This window comes from Equus asinus, chromosome 10, assembly GCF_041296235.1.
Source record: "Equus asinus isolate D_3611 breed Donkey chromosome 10, EquAss-T2T_v2, whole genome shotgun sequence".
NCBI classification, from domain to species: domain Eukaryota; kingdom Metazoa; phylum Chordata; class Mammalia; order Perissodactyla; family Equidae; genus Equus; species Equus asinus.
In genome coordinates, this window is record NC_091799.1 from 54,246,664 (window position 1) to 54,264,189 (window position 17,526).

General features: G+C 62.3%; 1 protein-coding gene and 1 long non-coding RNA gene across 4 annotated transcripts; one reads left to right on the forward strand and one right to left on the reverse strand.

The window, feature by feature from the left end:
* Positions 1-828: 828 nt before the first annotated feature.
* Positions 829-2,678, reverse strand: JUND (JunD proto-oncogene, AP-1 transcription factor subunit). The gene has a single exon (XM_014831559.3). It carries the CDS (start codon positions 2,517-2,519, stop codon positions 1,470-1,472), a length of 1,050 nt encoding a protein of 349 aa, XP_014687045.2. The 5' UTR covers positions 2,520-2,678; the 3' UTR covers positions 829-1,469.
* Positions 2,679-5,986: 3,308 nt separating this feature from the next.
* On the forward strand, positions 5,987-17,481 carry LOC139046393 (uncharacterized). 3 transcript variants are annotated; one of them, XR_011506418.1, is made up of 3 exons: positions 5,987-7,871; positions 9,021-12,329; positions 12,651-17,481. It is a non-coding gene; the product is annotated as an uncharacterized lncRNA (long non-coding RNA). The 3 variants fall into 3 exon arrangements; XR_011506419.1 differs by lacking the exon at positions 5,987-7,871 and adding an exon at positions 7,884-8,419; XR_011506417.1 differs by lacking the exon at positions 5,987-7,871 and adding an exon at positions 8,426-8,928.
* The last annotated feature ends 45 nt before the right edge of the window (positions 17,482-17,526 follow it).

Below are 17,526 nucleotides of genomic sequence, written 5' to 3' on the forward strand. Positions count from 1 at the left end.
TTCACCCACACAATAGCAAAGGCCGGAGCAGACAGGGCCAGAGGGTAGCCTGGCGGTCAAGGCTCTGGAGGTGAGAAGCCCAAGGTCCAAATGTCCCTGCAGTCTCCTAAAAAGGCTGTGTGACCTCAAGCCAGTCTCTCAACCTCTCTGAACCTTAGTTTCTTCAAAATGGGAGAACAGGATGTTGGGGGGAGGCTGCTTCAGGGACGATTTGGAAAATCCCGGAATCCAAGTCAGCACTCTGAAAGTGAGGTCCCACAGTGGCAACCATACGTACAGTACTGGAGAGAGGCCGCCTGGCCAGGTCCCACCGTGTCACCTTCCCTCTGGGCCTGAGACTCAGTTTCCCCACTCACCAAATGATACTAAGAGCCTACACTAAGCACCAAGTGTAAGCCAAGCACTGCTCTATAGATAAACTCTTAATCCTGAAAGCTTTATGGAGCAAGTTCTCTGCATTATTCTGCCCACTTTACAGACGGGGAAACAGACGCCCGGAAGGTTAAACTTCTTTCTTCCTGACTCCGGCTGGGGCTGTCTCCTTTCCACGCCGCAGTCCCTCCCTCTAATGGGACACTCGCAGGCTCGCTAGTTCCGAACGCTGCTTGGCTGCCCCAGCGTGCCCCGCCAACTCGGACACCGCCGGCCCCGCGCCCAGGCGCGTCTAGATGGCGCTCGCTGCGCGCCAGATGTGCAGGCCCCTCCCCGAGCCGGCCGCCCTCCCCCGAGCAGGGGCGGAGGCAGAGGGGCGACAGGCGGGGGAGGGGAGCGGCCAGGCCCCGCCCAGCCCGCCAGGCCCCGGCGGGGAAGGAGGAGGCGGAGCCGAGCTGGCGTAACGACTTTACTGAAAACAGAAAACCGGGCGAACCGAGGCTTACAAACAGGAATGTGGACTCGTAGCAAAACAAAACAAAACAACAAAAAGGGCAGGAGGAGGGGTGTCGGAAGGAGGGAGCGAGAGCGAGGAAAGGGGAAGAGGGAGGTTTTTTTTTTTTTCTTCCCATTTCTTTAAAAAACCAACACAAGAAAACACACACACACACAACCAACGTTTGTTCCCGAGTAGAAACATAAATAGGGCAGAATCGAACACTCTGTTCTCTCTTCCAAAGTGGAGGAAAAAAAAAAAAGTAAAAGAAAAGGAAACGCAGGGCTTGAGGCTGCACCCCCCGGAGCCCCTTCGGCGGCGGGGTGTACAAAGGGGCGGCCGGGGCGCGCGGGTTTGTGCAACCCCGGTGGCCGCGCGCGGGGTACAGAGGCAGCGCGAGGGCGGAGGGGTCATGCGCTCGCCCCCAGGCAGCAGGGGGTCCAGCTTGTCGAGTCTGAGGCGCCCTCTCCGAGTCTTGGGCACCCTCCGGTGGGGGGCTGCCCCGAGCCGCGCCCTCTCCGAGTCCGGGGCGCCCACGCCCCCCTCCCATGCGAACCCGCCTCTCGGGGAGGGGGGCCGCGCATGCGCCCCGCGCGCGGGCTCAGTACGCGGGCACCTGGTGCTGGGGCAGCAGCTGGCAGCCGCTGTTGACGTGGCTGAGGACCTTCTGCTTGAGCTGCGCCACCTGCTCGCGCAGCAGGCTCGCCGTGGACGCCAGCTCCGTGTTCTGGCTCTTGAGCGTCTTCACTTTCTCCTCGAGGCGCGAGATGCGCTCTAGCTTGCGTTTGCGGCACTTGGAGGCAGCGATGCGGTTGCGCAGCCGCTTGCGCTCCGCCTTAATGCGCTCCTGCGTGTCCATGTCGATGGGCGACAGCGGCGGGCTCTCGCCGAAGCTCGGCACGTCGGGCACCGTCTGCGGCTCATCCTTGAGCGTGGCCAGGCGCGGCGGCCCCAGCGCGCCTGGGGGCGGAGGCGGCGGCGGGAAGGGCACGGGCTCGGCGGCGAAGGCGACCGTCGCAGCACTTCCCGCACCCCCGGTGCCGCCCGCGTAGCTGCTCAGGTTCGCGTAGACCGGCGCCTCGGGCGTGGCCGCCGCCGGGGCCAGCTCGCCCGGAGGTGCGGCGCCCGCGGCCGTGCCCGAGGGTCCCCCGGCGGCGGCGGCGGCAGCAGAGGCCGCGCCCGCGCCCAGCTGATTCTGCTTGTGTAAGTCCTCCAGGGCCTTGACGAAGCCCTCGGCGAACTCCTGCTCCTCGCTGGCTGCCACCTTGGGGTAGAGGAACTGCGTGCTCGTCGGCGTGGTGGTGACCAGCCCGTTAGACTGGATGATGAGGCGCTCAAGCTCGGGCGAAGCGAGCTTGAGCAGCCCCAGGTCGGGCGAGGCGAGCAGGCCGTCGGGGGGCGCCGCGCCCGGGGTGCCGTCGGTGCGCAGGGGGGCCGGGGGCGGCGCGGCCGCTGGCTTGAGCGCCGCCGCCACCTGCTCGCTCAGGCTCAGCGTCAGCGCGTCCTTCTTCATCATGCTGCCGGCCGCCGCCGTCGGGGGCGCCCCGGGGAACAGGCGACCCGGGGACGCGAAGCTGCCACCGCCACCACTGCCACTGACGCCGCCGCCCAGGCCGCTCAGCGCCTCATCGCCGTAGAAGGGTGTTTCCATCCTCCGCCTCCCCCGCCTCGCCGGCCCGGGGGGGGAGGAGTGGCCGTGGCCGCCCGGGGGGCCCGCGCCCCCCCCCGTCTGCTCGGCCCTGCGCCCAACCCGGCCGCGGCCGCTGCCCCCGGCCCTCCGCTGGCGGCGGCTCCTGCGTCGCGCACCCGGCGCGCCCTCTTATAGCCTCGGCCCGGCGCGATGAGCTCACTGCCCCCGCTCACCATTGGGCGCGGGTGACGTAGCTCATTTGCATGGCTGGGCGGGGCCAAGCCACCGACACCCCGTCCGGCTGCCGTTGCCCCGGTGACGCGCGGTAAACGGCACAACAGCGCGCTGCCTTGTGGGTTGACGTCATGGGGGCGGGTCGCGCGCCGGGACCCGGTCACCCCGCCCCGGGAGCGCTGTGTACGACCAATACCCCCAGCGCCGCCTCCCGCCAAGGCACGTCCCGGGTGGCGTGATGGGCTCGGTCACAAGGCACCCGCCCGCCCCGAGGCCCCGCCCCGCGTCCGCGCGTGGGGCCCGGGCCGGGCGGGGGCGGGGGCGGTGCCGGCCTCCAGGGACCGGAGGGGGATGGGGCCCCGGATGGATAAATAACTCCGCGGCGCCTCCCGCCCCACTAGGCGGACGGCGCCTCCGTGAGCCGGCCGCTGGCGAGGCTGTGCGTGCTGGGTCTGGAGGCCGGGGACGCTGTGCCCGGGGCTTCCCCCGGGGGCTGGGCCAGGTCTGTCTCCACCTCACCCCCGCCTCGGTCCCCGGTGGTGTGTTTCCACAGGACAGACGCGGGAGGGGAGACGAGGGCTGCCAGAAGTTCCTGGAAGCACTTTGCTCCTGACACTTTAAACTGGATGGGGTCAAAACGCGGAGTCCGAATTCGCGGAGTCCGAATTCCTGATTTTACAGACGGGAAACTGAGGCTCAGTGAAGTGGAGTGACCTGCCCATGGGGCCAGGGCTGTGACCAGGCTTGAGCTCTTATCTACCTAGTAGAACCCAGGCGTCCACGCCCTTGGGCAGCCGCCTACGTTTTAACTCTGCGTCTGCCAGGTTCTGCTATGGGTCCCCCAGTGAGGGAGCTCGACTCTAGGCCCCCACAGTATCCCCCTTATTGCCGGGCTGGGCTGGCAAGGAAGGAATCCCAGCTGGTAATTATTATCTGCTTATTATCATGACAGTCAGGGCCTAATGGGTCGCCATAAAGGCTGGCTGGGGACGGGTTATGAGGGAAGGGGGAGGGACCAACCTCCCAACACTCCCAAGGGATCCTTGGGACATCTGTGTCTGACCGACAGCCCCTAAACACAGCCCCGCCGCCGTGGCTGCCACCACACTCAGGATGGAGCCTACTCCTCAACCAGATAGTGGAGGCCTTACACCATCCTTCCCCTGACCTCTGACCTTTCACTCTCACCCTCACTGGAAGCCTTGGCTTCCCAGCTTATTGCTGCCTCAGGGCCTTTGCATATCCTATGCCATCTGCCTGGTGCTCCCTTCCCCCAGTGCAAATGTGTAAGGCCTCTCCTACTCACCTTATTCCCATTATATCCTTGGAATCAAGCAGAATGATGGGGTGGACTATAAGTCCCCAGAGGGCAGGAACCTTGTCTATCCTGGGCCTGCTGGGTCCCCAGCTTCCTGCACAAGGCCCAGCATTCATTCACTGGATGCTCACTGTTAAAGGAGAACGCTGCCTGGCTGGGTTCCTGTGGCAGTCTCTGGCCTCAGTTTCTCTAACTGGGCTATGGGCATGGGCACCCCCTCTTCCACCTCCCTTCCTCACCGGGCCCCACCCCTAACTGGGCTCTGGAGCCAGAAGGCCATGAGGGAGGCTGTCACACAAGCGGGCCTGGCCTGGCAGGCTGAGGGCTGCCTGTGTGTTTCCAGGCATTGGGGTCTCTGTGCCCTCCAGACCTGTCCTCTCCGGGTCCTGCCTGGGCGAAGGACGCCTAGTGGGAGGGGATGCAGCCGCGGCCTGTAGCCAGCCCTGCCCCGGGACCCCTCTCTGGGCCTATGCCTGGGCCTAGATTGGGGGAGATGGGGCCTCCTTCTCGCCTAGGCAGGAAGGTGAGTGGGTGGCCTGGGGAGGCTCCACCCTGACCTTGGGCCGTGACCTTGATAGGTGGGTGATTGGTCTGGTGAACGGGGCAGAGCTGGCCTGAGCTGAAAGACTGAGTAGCAGGCGGGCCTTGGGAACTGGGGGTCCCGGGGAGGCCAAGGCCTGCGACCTCTGAGTGTCAGTTTCCTCCTCATGGCAATAGAGTGACTACTCGTGGAGTCTTGTGATTTTTAGTGGATTTGAAGAAGTAGGGCTCAATAAATGTTTTCTAGAGTTATTTTACTTCATTTTTTGGCCAAACTGAACCGCGGTTCCTTGGTCTGGGGTTCCCTCAGCCTCCATGTCAACTCCTAGTCATCCGTCAAAACCCATTTTCAATGTTCCCTTCTCCAAGAAGCCTTCTTTAACCAGGCCCAGGGACTCCGATAGACTCCTTCCATCTGGCCCAGCCCTGACCCCAGAGAGCTGGGGGGTGCCGTGTCCAGCTTTGTCCCCAGAGATCGGGAACTCTGAATCCATCCCCTAGTCCCATGCAATGAACAAGGGGTAATTCCCATCCATTTCTTCCTTCCATCTACATTGACTGAGCGCCTAGTGTGAGCCTGTGAGCCGAGTGTGTCGGGGACACACATGAATGACACAGGCAGCCCACCCCGCAATCTGAAGGAGGAGCCTGCCCTGCAAGGCTTCCAGGAGGAGAAATGGTGCTCCCTCCGGGGCGGGTGAAGGGGGCATGTTTTAGAGTTGGGTAATCTGGGAGGGGCGCCCCAGGAGGTGATGCCGAATGGAGGAGGAGCTGGAGCAAATCATGAGATAATTCGAGGGCAGTGTCCCAGACAGTGGGGACATTAAATGCAAAGGCCCTGGGGCAGAAGCCAGCTGGCCACATTGATGGAGGGCAGAGAGGCAGGTGGGGCTGGACTGAGGGAGTCAAGGGGATCCAGAAGGAGAGAAGGAAACCAAGCGGTGTTTGACCCAAGAGCAGTGGAAGCGGGCGACAGGGCTGCGGGAGGAGGCTGTAACAGGGATTGGCCTGGGACCCTGAATTCTCACCTTTCTTCTCCCAGCAGCTCCAGGAGCAGCGGGACATTATCCCACTTCTCAGCGTGACTTCCAGACAGGGCACGCGACGGCGATCTGTCTGAGGTCACACAGCCCATGCCTGGCAAGAAGTCAGCCCCACCGACTCCCCACCCTCCGCCTGGGTTCCCATCTCTGCTGCTCTGGGTTCTCCTCAGCGCGAAGAGATTTGCTTTCCTGTTTAAAGCAACCTGTAGCTCATTTTATGTTTAGTCTTTATTTGAAGACCCAGAGATCTAAAATCTACTCGATAAAACGGGAAAGCACCAAAGAAAGAAAAAAGGAGCCTGGCAGGAAGCAGAAGGGGTGAAGCGGAGCGGGCATCTCGGGGTGAGTCTTGCCAGGGATGGTCCCCCGGCGCTCAGGACTCCGCAGGGCTGGGGGGACGTCCCCGGCGGTTGGGACCCACAGGCCGGTGGGGGCGGGGCTGGCGGGCCCCCGCGGGCGGCCGGGGGAGGGGCGCCGGCCTCGGGCGGGGGGCGCGTCTGGCCCCGGCGCATTCCTGAGGATCAGGTTACGGGCGCAGGCGGCGGCCCCGCCCCCCGGCCCCGCTTCCGCCCCCTCCTGGAGCAGGAAACGCAGGCCCCTCCCCGGCCCGGCGCAGGTGTCTGTCCGGCCGCAGGGAGGGGACGGAGGCTGTGCCCTCTGGGTCGGCACCAGGTCTTTCCAGTCGCGCCAGAGCATTTTTCAGACGAGGAAACTGACGCGCCGTCAGCCCCCTTCAGCACTGAGGGCACCAGATTGACATCTGGCAGAGCCTGCTTTACGACCGGTGGCCCTGTTGACTGCTTCCCCAGGCTGTAGTGTCCCCAGTCTCCCGCAGGCCCAGAAGAGCCGCTCAGTCCAGTGTTTGTTGATTGACTGGCCGAAGAGAGTTATCCCGGAAGGGCTCCCGCGCAAGGGAAAAACAACTTCTCGTACCACCCTCTCCCACCCGCTGGGGCAGGCAGGACCCCTGCGCTCATCCAGTGCACGTTTAATGTGCACTTGTTGGATACCCAGGCCCAGGCTAGGCCTTGTCACAGGTTTAGGTTGGAGAACCGAAGGGTCGGGGGTCAGAGGGTGATGGATTTGATTGCATTAGATGAGCTTTAGAAGTCGGTTGGTTTTGGTTTTGCTTTTCTCTTGGCCAGCTTTGAGCACCCTCACTCAGCCACTCCACCTCCCTCAGTTGAGCACCTGCTTTGCGTCTGGCCCTGTGTGCCGGGTGAGGATTTTCCGCCATGCCTCATCCCTCCCGAGCTGATCCTCTCACGGGGATGGGAAACCACCACCGCCACAATGAAGAAACACGCTTGAGGACCATGTCACTCTTTTTCCTTTAAGTCGACCCCTTTTCTGTTTTTACTTCAGTAAATCTATTTCAAAAGGGAACCTTCATGTCACCACCAGGAATAGAAAACCAGTTTCTCTTGCCACAAATAGAAGGAAACAGAAAAATGATGAAATGAGAGCAAAACCTAGGCATTCCCTCCTCAGGGACATTCTGGGCCAGGCCTGGATCGGGAATGTTCCAATGTCCAGAAAGCATGAAAGGGAGGGATGCCACAAGCCAGGAAGAGAGCAGGAAGGGACCACAGAGACCCACTCGGTGATCCCGTACCGAGAGCCCCAGTACGAAGAAGGTGCTCAATCTGTGTCCAGCCTCGGCGACGAGTACCTATTATGCGTGGGGTTTGCCTGCATCAGCCCATTTCCTCTCAAGGCCCATTTTGGGGGACAGATGGAGGCGGTGGTGGCAGACAGCCGCCTCTTTGGCGGGGACGCCACAGGACCTCTGGGGAGGCTGCAGGTTGGTTAAGTGTTAGTTCCCACTTCCGCCTCAGGACCTTGGGGCTGTCCCCACCCACGGTCCTGTGGGCCCCTGACGTCCTTCCCAGGCTGCCCACGGGTTGGGGGAGGGAACCTGTGAATCAATGAATATGTGAATAAATACTTAAGTGAATGAGTGAATGCTGTAACGGATGAGTGAAGTAATGAATGAGCGGACCCGTCCATGGTGCCAAGATGGGAAACCTCCTCTTGACATTTTTTCTTAAGATGCCCACAGCAGCACCGCAAGGACGGACACCTGTCCCCATTTTTCGGATGGACAAACGAAGGCTCTGGGCAGAGCCTGGCCCCGACTTTTGGAGGGCATGTGCACAGGAGGACGCGGGCCGGGGCTCCGGGGCCGGGCTGGCAGCAGAGCTGGGCCTCGGGCCTGCAGGGCCCTGCGGGCCGCAGGTACCACGTCGCGCAGATTGGCCGCGAGCGAGGCCGACAGCGGAGGGAGCGGGGAGGAGGCGGTGGGGCCATCGGCGGGGGGAGAAGCAGGCAGAATCCGGGTCGGTTAGCAAGGGGCCCCAAGGCGGGAGCAGATTTGGGGGGCCCCAGCGCTGGAGGTGCATCAACGTCAGCCCTGCCCCCTGGGGCGTGGGGGCGGGGAGACCCCTCCGAAGCCGCGGCCGCTCCCCCACCCCCGTCCCCGCCGCCGCCTCTCCGGGGAGGAAGTGGGGAGTGTGCGGGGGAGGGCCCCCAGTCTCACTTCCCCGGGCAGGGCGGGGCCGCAGAGTCCCCTCCCCCGCCGCGGGACCCGGGCCCTCCCTGGGGCCCGGCGGCCGGGGCGCCGCCGGAGTTCGCTGGGCCTCGATGGTTCTCGTCTGAAGCACGCGGGGCAGCGCCCCGACCTTGAGACGGCGGGTTGCTTGGGGAGAAGTCCCCGGCCCAGACCGAAGGAGCCCTCCCGGGGCGGAGGGACCCAGCCGTACACGGACACGCCCAGTCGCGGAGGGGTCAGGGCCGGGCCGGGGGCGGGAGGTGGCCTTGCACCCAGACTTGGAGTGGGGCGGGCGGCGCGCGTCCCAGGCGGAGGGAAGGGCGCAGGCGGAGGCTCGGGGGCCGCCGGAGCTCCCGCCTCGCCTGGCGGCTGGGCCCGCCCACGACCTGCCCCACGTCGGTCCCCGGCCGGGGCCTCTCCTCGGGCGCCGGGTGGGGGTACAAAGGATCTCGAAGGCTCGGCGCGGCAGGCGGCAGCCTAAGAGTTAACCCCGCGCGGCGGCCGGCCGGCGGCGAGGGGGACGGTGGCGTCAGCGCCGACGTCAAGGCGAGGCGGGGCCGCGTAGACGCGGCCGCTCCGGCCGCCCGGCCCGCGCCCCAAGCCGCGGTAGATCCCGGGATGGGGATCGGGGGATCACGGGGAGACTCCGCTCCCCGGTTTACCCCCTGCCGCGCAAACGGGAAAACTGAGGCACAGGGAGAGCAGCGGCCTGGCTGAGACTGAAGCTGGGCCGCCGCGCTCCAGGTCGTCGCCCTCTCCCAGTGCTCGCCCTTGGCCACGCAGCGACAGCCCCAGGGTCGCCTGGCTGAGACGAACTGTTTTTTTTGGTTTTCCAGTACGTAGACGAATCCCTACAAAACCACCGAGCGCTGGGCGGCCCGGAGCTGTGTCCTGGCGAGTCGCCACGTCTGCGTGGGCCTCAGTTTCTCGGCCGGACAAGGGGGAGAGAGCTGACATTTGCTACGCGCGTTCGGCTCTGCCTTGGGGGGGGGGGTTCACACCCTGAGGGGCGCGGGCGAGAGCTGTGAGGTTTGCGTGGGGGGCCCCAGCGAGGCGGGATTCGAATCCCCGGCTGGCTCCCCGCCCCGCTTCTCCTCATTACCCCCGCCCCTCTCGTCCCTCTCCCTTCGTCTCTGCCCTCCCCTCCGCTTCCTCCCTCCCCCTCTCCCCCCACCGGCTCTCCCTTCTCCCTCCCTTCCCCCCGCTTGCCCAGCTAGGCCGCCCCGCGGGGCCGCTCATTAAACGCAGGGCTGGGGGAGGGGCGGCGCGGTTAACCCCTTCCCCACCGGGCCCTGGAGGGCTGCCCGGAGCTGTGGAGGGAGAGTGTCTGCTGCCGCCCCCAGGACTGCGGGCTCTAGAACAAGCCCATTTGATGAATGAGTAGATGGAGGCCGAACTCATCAGGGCCTCCCCATAGGAGGGCTGGAGCCTCGAAACAGCGGGAGAGAAAAGAGATTGTGACTACGAGATAAACAGGGAGGCCGGCAGGGGGGCAGCGACCTCCAGGGAGAGGAGAGAGGCAGAACCAGAGACCCATAGAGAAAGGAGGGAAGAAGAGAGGCCAGCTGGAGAGGGCAGGAGACAACAGGGGGACAGACAGACCAGGAGGCACAGGAAGAGAGCGACAGAACTGGTTTTAAATCCACATTTGTCACCCGCCAGGATCCACAGCCCCTGGCTGGGGACTGGAACCAATCTTCAATCTCCCTGGTGTGAGGAGAAGGCAACCCTGTAAATCTCTACAATGAGGATAGAGTGACTGAGTCCCAGGGCAGTACACCTGGGGCTGGTGGGGTCACAGTGGCCCTGGGGGTGATCAATATGTGGGGTAGTAGGGGGCTCACAGGTTACCACAGGACCTGGAGGCCCCAACTGGCCTGGGGGCTCCCTGGCACTGGCCCCTGGCCGTGGCCTGGCTTGACCACTGACCTCTGTCAGGGCCTTGTGGCCTGAACAGGGTCAAGCCCACCCAGGGAGCTGTAGGTCACCCCAAGTTCCCAGTCTGTCCCTGCAGCCCTCGGTCAGGTGGAGAGGACCGGACACTGACGTTTCACTGCCTGGATCCCCTTCCTTCTGCCACTGGCTACAGCCATTGTCCAGCTAGGTAAACTGAGACTCTGAGAAGGGTGTATCAAGAGCTATGAAGAAATCTCATCAGGGAAGGGGGGCATAGGGGGCACAGAGGGTCAGTGACACCTGCAGACCAAAGGGACACTGTGAGGGTACTCCAGGGGACAGTATTCCTGAAAGCTGGAATCGCATGTGCAGAGGCCCTGAGGTTGGAACGCAGGGTGTGTCAGAGAAGCACCAAGGAGAAAGCTTGGAGTAGGGTGAGAAGAGGGGAGATGAGAGGAAGGCAAGGGGGGCGGGGATCACAGGGGCACCCAAGTCCTCAGCAGCTGGAGTGGGGGTAGTTGGAGTCCTTGCCAGCCCAGGTGGAGCCTGTGACTACCCTTCCTGCCTCAGTTTCCCCACCATTACTAATGTTTCAGAGGAGGTAGGGGAGGCTCAGGGGGCATAGGAGCTGCCCAGGATCCCTGTCTTCTGTGCTCTGTGTCCCTGGCCTCCCCACATCTTCTGTGGTTCCCTGCTTACCCTGTCTCCATGTCACCCCCTAGGTCTGCCCACCCCTGCCATCTGGTTCCCTCACCTGCTGTGCCCACCCCAGGAGACATTCTCTGCCCGCTCCTAGACAGCCTGGAGACCCTCACCAGACTCCTCACCACAGGCGTGGCTCAGGAGACAGAGGGGCTAAGAGGGATGGGGGGAAGGTGGGCACTGTGGTCCTTGAGCGCTGCCTGCAGCCCGAGTAAAAACAGACGCCCCCTCTGCCCCTGCCACCTGCGAGGGGGCGGCCGTGACGGTGGCTACAGTGACGGGGATGTGCCCGGAGGAGCATCCGGCAGGGCCCGAGTTGCCATGGAGATGCTGACTCAGAGGCAGAGGCAGGTAGCGCATCTGGTACCCAGCCGGCCCACCCCTGTGCTCAAGGCACCCTGCCCAACCTCACCCCGCAGCCTCCACTCCAGGGACATCTTCTGAGATGGAGGTGGGTGGGCGAGGCCCCAGGGTGGCTGGATAAGTTCCTCCACCGACCCCCACCCAATCACTTGCTGGAAGGTGGGAGACGATAGATGCTCTCGTAGTACTGACCTAGTGCCAGATCTTCTTTCCACTCACCCATCCATCTGCCCGGCACTCATCTGTCCATCCCTCCGTTCATCCAGCCACCCAACATTTATGGAACACCTACTGTGTGCCCATATTGTTCTCAACAGAGAGCAGTTGTCCCCTGCCCATGCAGTCAGGGTATCAGAGAGGGGTCTGGGCTAAGGGGACGTGGGTGAGGATGAAGCCTGCAGCCCCTTGGGCCTGGGCCTCGAGATGCTGAGGCCCTTTCTCTCCCTCCCGCTGCCAGTCTCTCTCCCTCTCTCTTCCTGCATCTCTTTCAGTCTCTCTCTGTCTGTCTCTCCATCTCAGAGTACAGTCCAGAACCTTCCCCTTAACTGCCCAGGCCCTGCAGCTGCTGCCGACTGCCCCCTTTTTCTGTCTTTCTCACCTGTTCCACTCCAGCCACACCAGCCTGTGTGCTTTTCCTCCAACACACCAGCTCATTCCTACCTCAGGGCCTTTGCACGTGATGTTCTTGCTGCCTGTAAGATCCTTAAGTTCTTCCCCTGGCATCTGTCTTGTTGGTTTCCTTATCATCTGCTTTTATTCTCATCTCTGGAGTATGAAGACCTAACAGAGGTCCTTTGGTGGCCTATCTACCTATCTGTGCCTTCATTTCCCCAACTATGACATAGGCAAATGGGCATCGTGGTCACAGTATGAACTGATGGGGTGGGGTGGGGGGGTTATGTGCTTAGAACTGTGCCTGGCACAGAGTAAATGCTCAACAAACACTTCCTTAGAAATAGTCCAATGTGTCCATGATCTGAGGAAGGGTACACGAAACGTGGGCCATCCACACAACGGAACAACACTCAGCCACAAACAGGATGAGGCCCCGACCCGCGCCGCCACACGGTTGGCCCTCAAAAGCCTCGTGCTGAGGGGAGAAGCCAGCCCAGAGGGCACAGCGTGTGAGCCCGTCTGTCTGAAGCGTCCAGAACAGGCACACCTGCAGCGACAGAAGCAGACTGGTGGGTGCAGGGGCTGGAGGAGGGGGATGGGTATGGGGTTTCTTTTTGGGGTGAAGGGAACGTTCTGGAACCGGGTAGAGGTGGTGGTTGTACAACACTGTGAAGGTACTAAATGCCACTGAATTGTTCACTTTAAATGGTTAATTTTATGTTAGTGAGTCTTACCTCAATAGTAATTTTTTTAAAGGATATTAGGGAAAAACTAAGGAAACTGAAGAAAGTATGGAGTTTAGTTATTAACGGCCAGCTGGCTGCATCTCCAAGATGCTCAGCACACACCTGCCCCGGGGCCTTTGCACCTGCTGATTCCTCTTGCTTCAGGTGACTGAGACATTGGATCTGACCCCGGCATGCCCACCCACAGTCTCCACTTGCTCCCTCCATCTTTCTGGCTGCTGGAAACGTCAAGGTGCTCGGTGGTTAGGACGGAGTGGGACTGGGAGACTGAGTGGCTGGGATGACATCCAGGACGTTTGAGTGCCTTGGAGGGGACCATCTGCTCCCCTGGAGGTGGGAGAAGGACCTACATCCTCCGTGGGGTCCTGGAGTGAGTGGGCAAGGGAGGCGGTGGAATTCGGTCCAGCTGAGGCCCCGGCTGAGGGGCCTGCTGCTGGCTGCCTCGGGAACATGAACAGCAAGAAACACTTTGTAAGTCTTCAGGAAAACTGCTGAGTAATGGAGATGTCCCTGGACAATGTCGCTGTGCCCTGGCCCCTCTCCAGGAACCAAGACTTCTGGGGGGGCAGCGGGGAAAGGCTGGGCCCTTCCGGAGGGTTCTGGAGAAACAGCGTCCGAGTCTCTCCATGGCAATGGGGAGGGACAGAGGCCACTCACTGTCCCCTACACGCACCTGGGGACACCCCAGCCCAGCTCGCCAGGGGAGGGGCACAGCGTGGAGGGACAGGCCTCGGGGGTGCTTTCAGCGACACTTTTCAAAGGAACAGAGAAGGGAATGAGGGAGGGGAAGACACACCGAGTATTTTTAGGCACTGAATGCAGCCCTGAAATATTTCCACGGCCACTCCCCGGAGTGAGCTGGGTGACTGTTTCAGTGCCCGGCTCCAGCGGAGGCGGGGTGTGGGTGAGTCACTGCAGGGGGCCGAGCCAGGCCGGGAGGGGCTCACAGGGCGGTCCAGGGGCCTGCGAGGTGACCGTTCAACAGCCCCGGCCAGGCGTCTAGTGCCGGCCTCCGGGGCACAGAGGACAGTGGCCTGGCCGCTGCCCACAGCACAGGCCAGGCACGTGGTACCACTGCCCTGGTCCCCTGGTCGGCGAACCAATCATGCTGATCCTGTGGCTCATAGGGGTGACGAGGGTCCTGGGTGAGGCTCCAGACACTCTGTGGGTGCTGGCTGAAGTGCCACTCGTCCATGTTTTCAAGCATGTATGGAGCACTTGCTGTATACCAGGCAACCTCCCGTGAGGTGGAGTCCACTATTATCCCTGACAACCGGTGAGGAAACTGAGGCACAGTGGGGTTAAACTAGTGGGGTACCCTCTTTGCCTGGAACCCTGTCCCCTGACGGTCAGCTGAGGCTACAGTCAGGGGAGTGAATTTTATTTTTTATTTTTATTTTATTTTTGGGAGGGAAGATTAGCCCTGAGCTAACATCTGCTGCCAATCCTCCTCTTTTTGCTGAGGAAGACTGGCCCTGAGCTAACGTCCATGCCCATCTTCGTCTACTTTGCATGTGGGATGCCTACCACAGCATGGCGTGCCAAGTGTTGCCATGTCTGCACCTAGGATCCGAACCCTCGAACCCCGGGCCACCGAAGCAAAACATGTGCACTTAACTGGGCCAGCCCCAGGGGAATGAATTTAAAGCATGAGCTGACCTCACCTGCCCCTGCTGTAACCCCCACCCCAACTGTCTGCTGGCTCCTGAGTCTGTGCCTGACACACCTGAGCTGGGAGAGGGTAATGGAGCCTCCAAGTTCAAGGAGGCAACAGAAGGAGGAGCTCTGAGGAGGCTCTGGAGCTGTGTGACCTGGAGCATGTTGCCTACTCTCTCTGGGCCTGCATGTGAGAGCTACCTGGCACAGGCTCAGCTGTTGTTAAGATAACGTACCTAGGTCTGATGACCCCTGACCTGTCTGTGCCCTTCCGGAATTCTTCGGGACTTGGTTTGACTGTGTCCCCCTCTGCGAGGCCTCCCCTTCCACTCTGTGGAAAGGTCCCACCCCAGGGTCTGGGGCTTCTTGCAGAACTGAGAGCCCACCTGCCTGGGTCCTCAGACCCCTTGTCCACCTCCAAGGCCTCCACCCTGGGCTCAGTTCCCAGCTTCCACCCTTGCCCCGTCCGTTCCAGAACACTCTGTGGCTTCTCATCTCCCTTAGAGCCTGCAGCGGCCCCATTTCCTGCCCCCTCACTTTGCTCCCATCACCACTCTGCGCAGGCAGGGCCTTTGAAGGGGCTGTTCCCCTCCCCCTCCCGTCTGGAACACTCTTCCCCCAGATGGTTGGCTCCTTCATCTCCCTAAGCCCTTCTCGAATGTCACCCTGTGGCCTTCCCTGACCACTTCCCTGCCCTGCCTGGCTTTCTTCTCCGCGTTTATGCAGTCGCGGCGGCGCGTTTGCTGCTGCTGGGGAAGGGAAGGCCACGGGGCAGGCTCTCTGCCTAGTGCAGAGCCCCAGTGCCTGGAACAGGGTTGTGGCCCCAGTTCCTCGCCGTGGGACAGTGCCCTGCTCCCGTTGTGTCAGGTGGCTACTCCCATGGAGGTCGTCTGAATGGACATCAGGCCCACCTCTCATACCCCTCACCAGCCAGGCGGCCCTTTGTCGGCAGAGGGACAGCAGAGGACACGGGGGCACGCGCCGACCAAGTGGGAACACACACGCTGCTGATGTCAGGACATGCAGGCCCCAGGGTCCAGCTGGCCGGGTGGGGAAGACACCTGCCATCGCGCCCGCCTGGAGGAGGTGGGGCTTCCGGCGGTGCTGCCCTCGGGGCAGCAGCTGGGGCCCGGTGGCGGCGGGGCGTCGCTGCCGCTCCAGGCATCCGTGGCACTGAAATGTTGGCCCCTGGTCGAGGCAGTGGGGCCATCGAGGCTGGCCCGTAGGAGGGGCCTTGGGTTAAGGCAGCGCGGGGCCGCGCACCAGGCCGCTGGCGCACCAGCACGGGGGCGGAGAGGTTGAGACCCGCGTTTAGGAGCCAGGCTGCGCTTTTGGTTTCTCTTCTTGTCGAGGGAACTGAAGCTGTTTCTTGAAACCCACCAGGAAGAAGACTGCAAAACGGGGCTGTCCCGACACCCAGCTCAGGGGATAGAACCTTCCGGAAGCCCACGGCCCCTAAGCGGACGCGGTGGGGGCGGCGGCTCACGTCACCGGCGGGCGAGAGGGGGGCTGGGCGGCCGGCCGGGAAGGTCAGGGCCGCGGGCGCGCCGGGAAGCCGCGATTACGCAGGCGGCGCGGGATGGCGCGGCGGGCCGAGGCCCGGGACGGTGAAAGGGCGCTTGGGGCGTCTTCTTGGAACACATTCTCGGCCCAGAGCTCCGCAAGCGAGGAAAAAGCCCGACCGCGACGAGCAGGAAGGGGCGGGGCCTCCAAAGTTTCCCGTTCGCCGCCGCGCAGGCCACCTGACCCCGGAGCCCCGAATTTCAGCAAAGCCACACCAGGCAGAGACGACCCCGCGGCAGGGGGCCAGTTCCCCAGACCAGGGCTCCAGAGGCTTTTTTTTTTAATTTTTTTAAAGATTGGCACCTGGGCTAACAACTGTTGCCAATCTTTTTTTTTCCCCTGCTTTATCTCCCCAACCCCTCCCCTCCCCGCTCCGTACACAGTTGCAGGTCCTTCTAGTTGTGGCATGTGGGACGCCGCCTCAACGTGGCCTGACGAGCGGTGCCATGTCTGCGCCCAGTATCCGAACACTGGGCCGCCGCAGTGGAGCGCGGGAACTTAACCACTGGGCCACGGAGCCGGCTCCTCCAGAGGCTTTTATGGGCCTCTGCGTCCAGGGTGATGGGGGGGGGGGGGAGCCTGTGAACACGACACCCTCCCTCCCCACCGGTCCTTCCCTTCTTCTCCTCGCCCCAGCAGCCCGGCCAGCCCTGCGGCACAGCCCACCCTGCCAGAGACCACGGCCCACATCTCTGAGGAGGGGGTGGGTTCCCAGGGCCTTGACTGCGAGACCCCCCACAAGTTCCACTCGGACTCCAAGACTCTGTCCCCAACCCTTGCCGAAGTGCTGCTTTGTCACTAGACAAGGATCCAGGTGGCAGCAGGTCCCAGGAGGGGTGTGTCGAGGAAAAAGCAGGGATGGGGGGGCTGGCCCCGTGTCCGAGTGGTTAAGTTTGCGCGCTCCGCTACAAGCGGCCCAGGGTTTCCTCGTTTGGAATCCTGGGCATGGACACGACACTGCTCATCAAATCACGCTGAGGCAGTGTCCCACATGCCACAACTAGAAGGACCCACAACTAAGAATATACAATATGTACTGGGGAGCTTTGGGGAGAAAAAGGAAAAAAAATAAAATCTTTAAAAAAAAAAAAGCAAAGATGGGGCTGCAGGGGGAGCCCACAGTCCGCAGATGGGGGAGCGTCCTGGGCACCAGCTGAGAAATATTGAAAGCTGCGATCTTTGATCTTCCAGACACTGGCGAGCACTTTGCAGATCTAAGCAGTGGACTTCATGGAGCAACAATGCCCTTTACTCCAACCACCCTCAAAGGTCATCTCAACACGGTGACAATTGGGAGAACCCGTGGGAACCAGCTGGAGCGTGTGCTTTCCTCCCAGCGCCGAGCGTGTGGTCCCTTCACTTCCAGAAGTAACGGGTCTGCAGACCAGGTCACCGGAAGCATTTTGCCAAAGTGCTGGCTCAGCGTCTGGCAAATCCACGAGGTGAGGAGGAAGAGCACCCTGAAACTCTCGGGTGTCCCCCAGGCACTCCCCGAGGGAGCCGCCTGTCACAGCTTCTCCCGGGGACTCTGGTGTGAATGGTGCCTGCAAAACTGGGACAGAGAGTGGATGTTGGTGGCAAGGCCAGGCCGCATGGGTGTTACGGTGGCCCCGCCAGGGCCTTCCCACCCCCACCTCTCCGTGGCATCAACTCCCTCTGCAGAGAGGAGAGGGGGTTACAGGCAAACCTGGTGCAGGGGGCCTGCTCTGCACAGACACACGGCTCACCTTTCCTAAGAGGACGTCACCTTTCATAAGAGGACATCGAGGGACCCGGAACCAGTGTCTTGTCAAAATGCTTC

Excerpts from the sequence above, each read along its gene's own strand:
- JUND (XM_014831559.3), bottom strand. The coding sequence starts at position 2,519 with ATGGAAACACCCTTCTACGGCGATGAGGCGCTGAGCGGCCTGGGCGGC.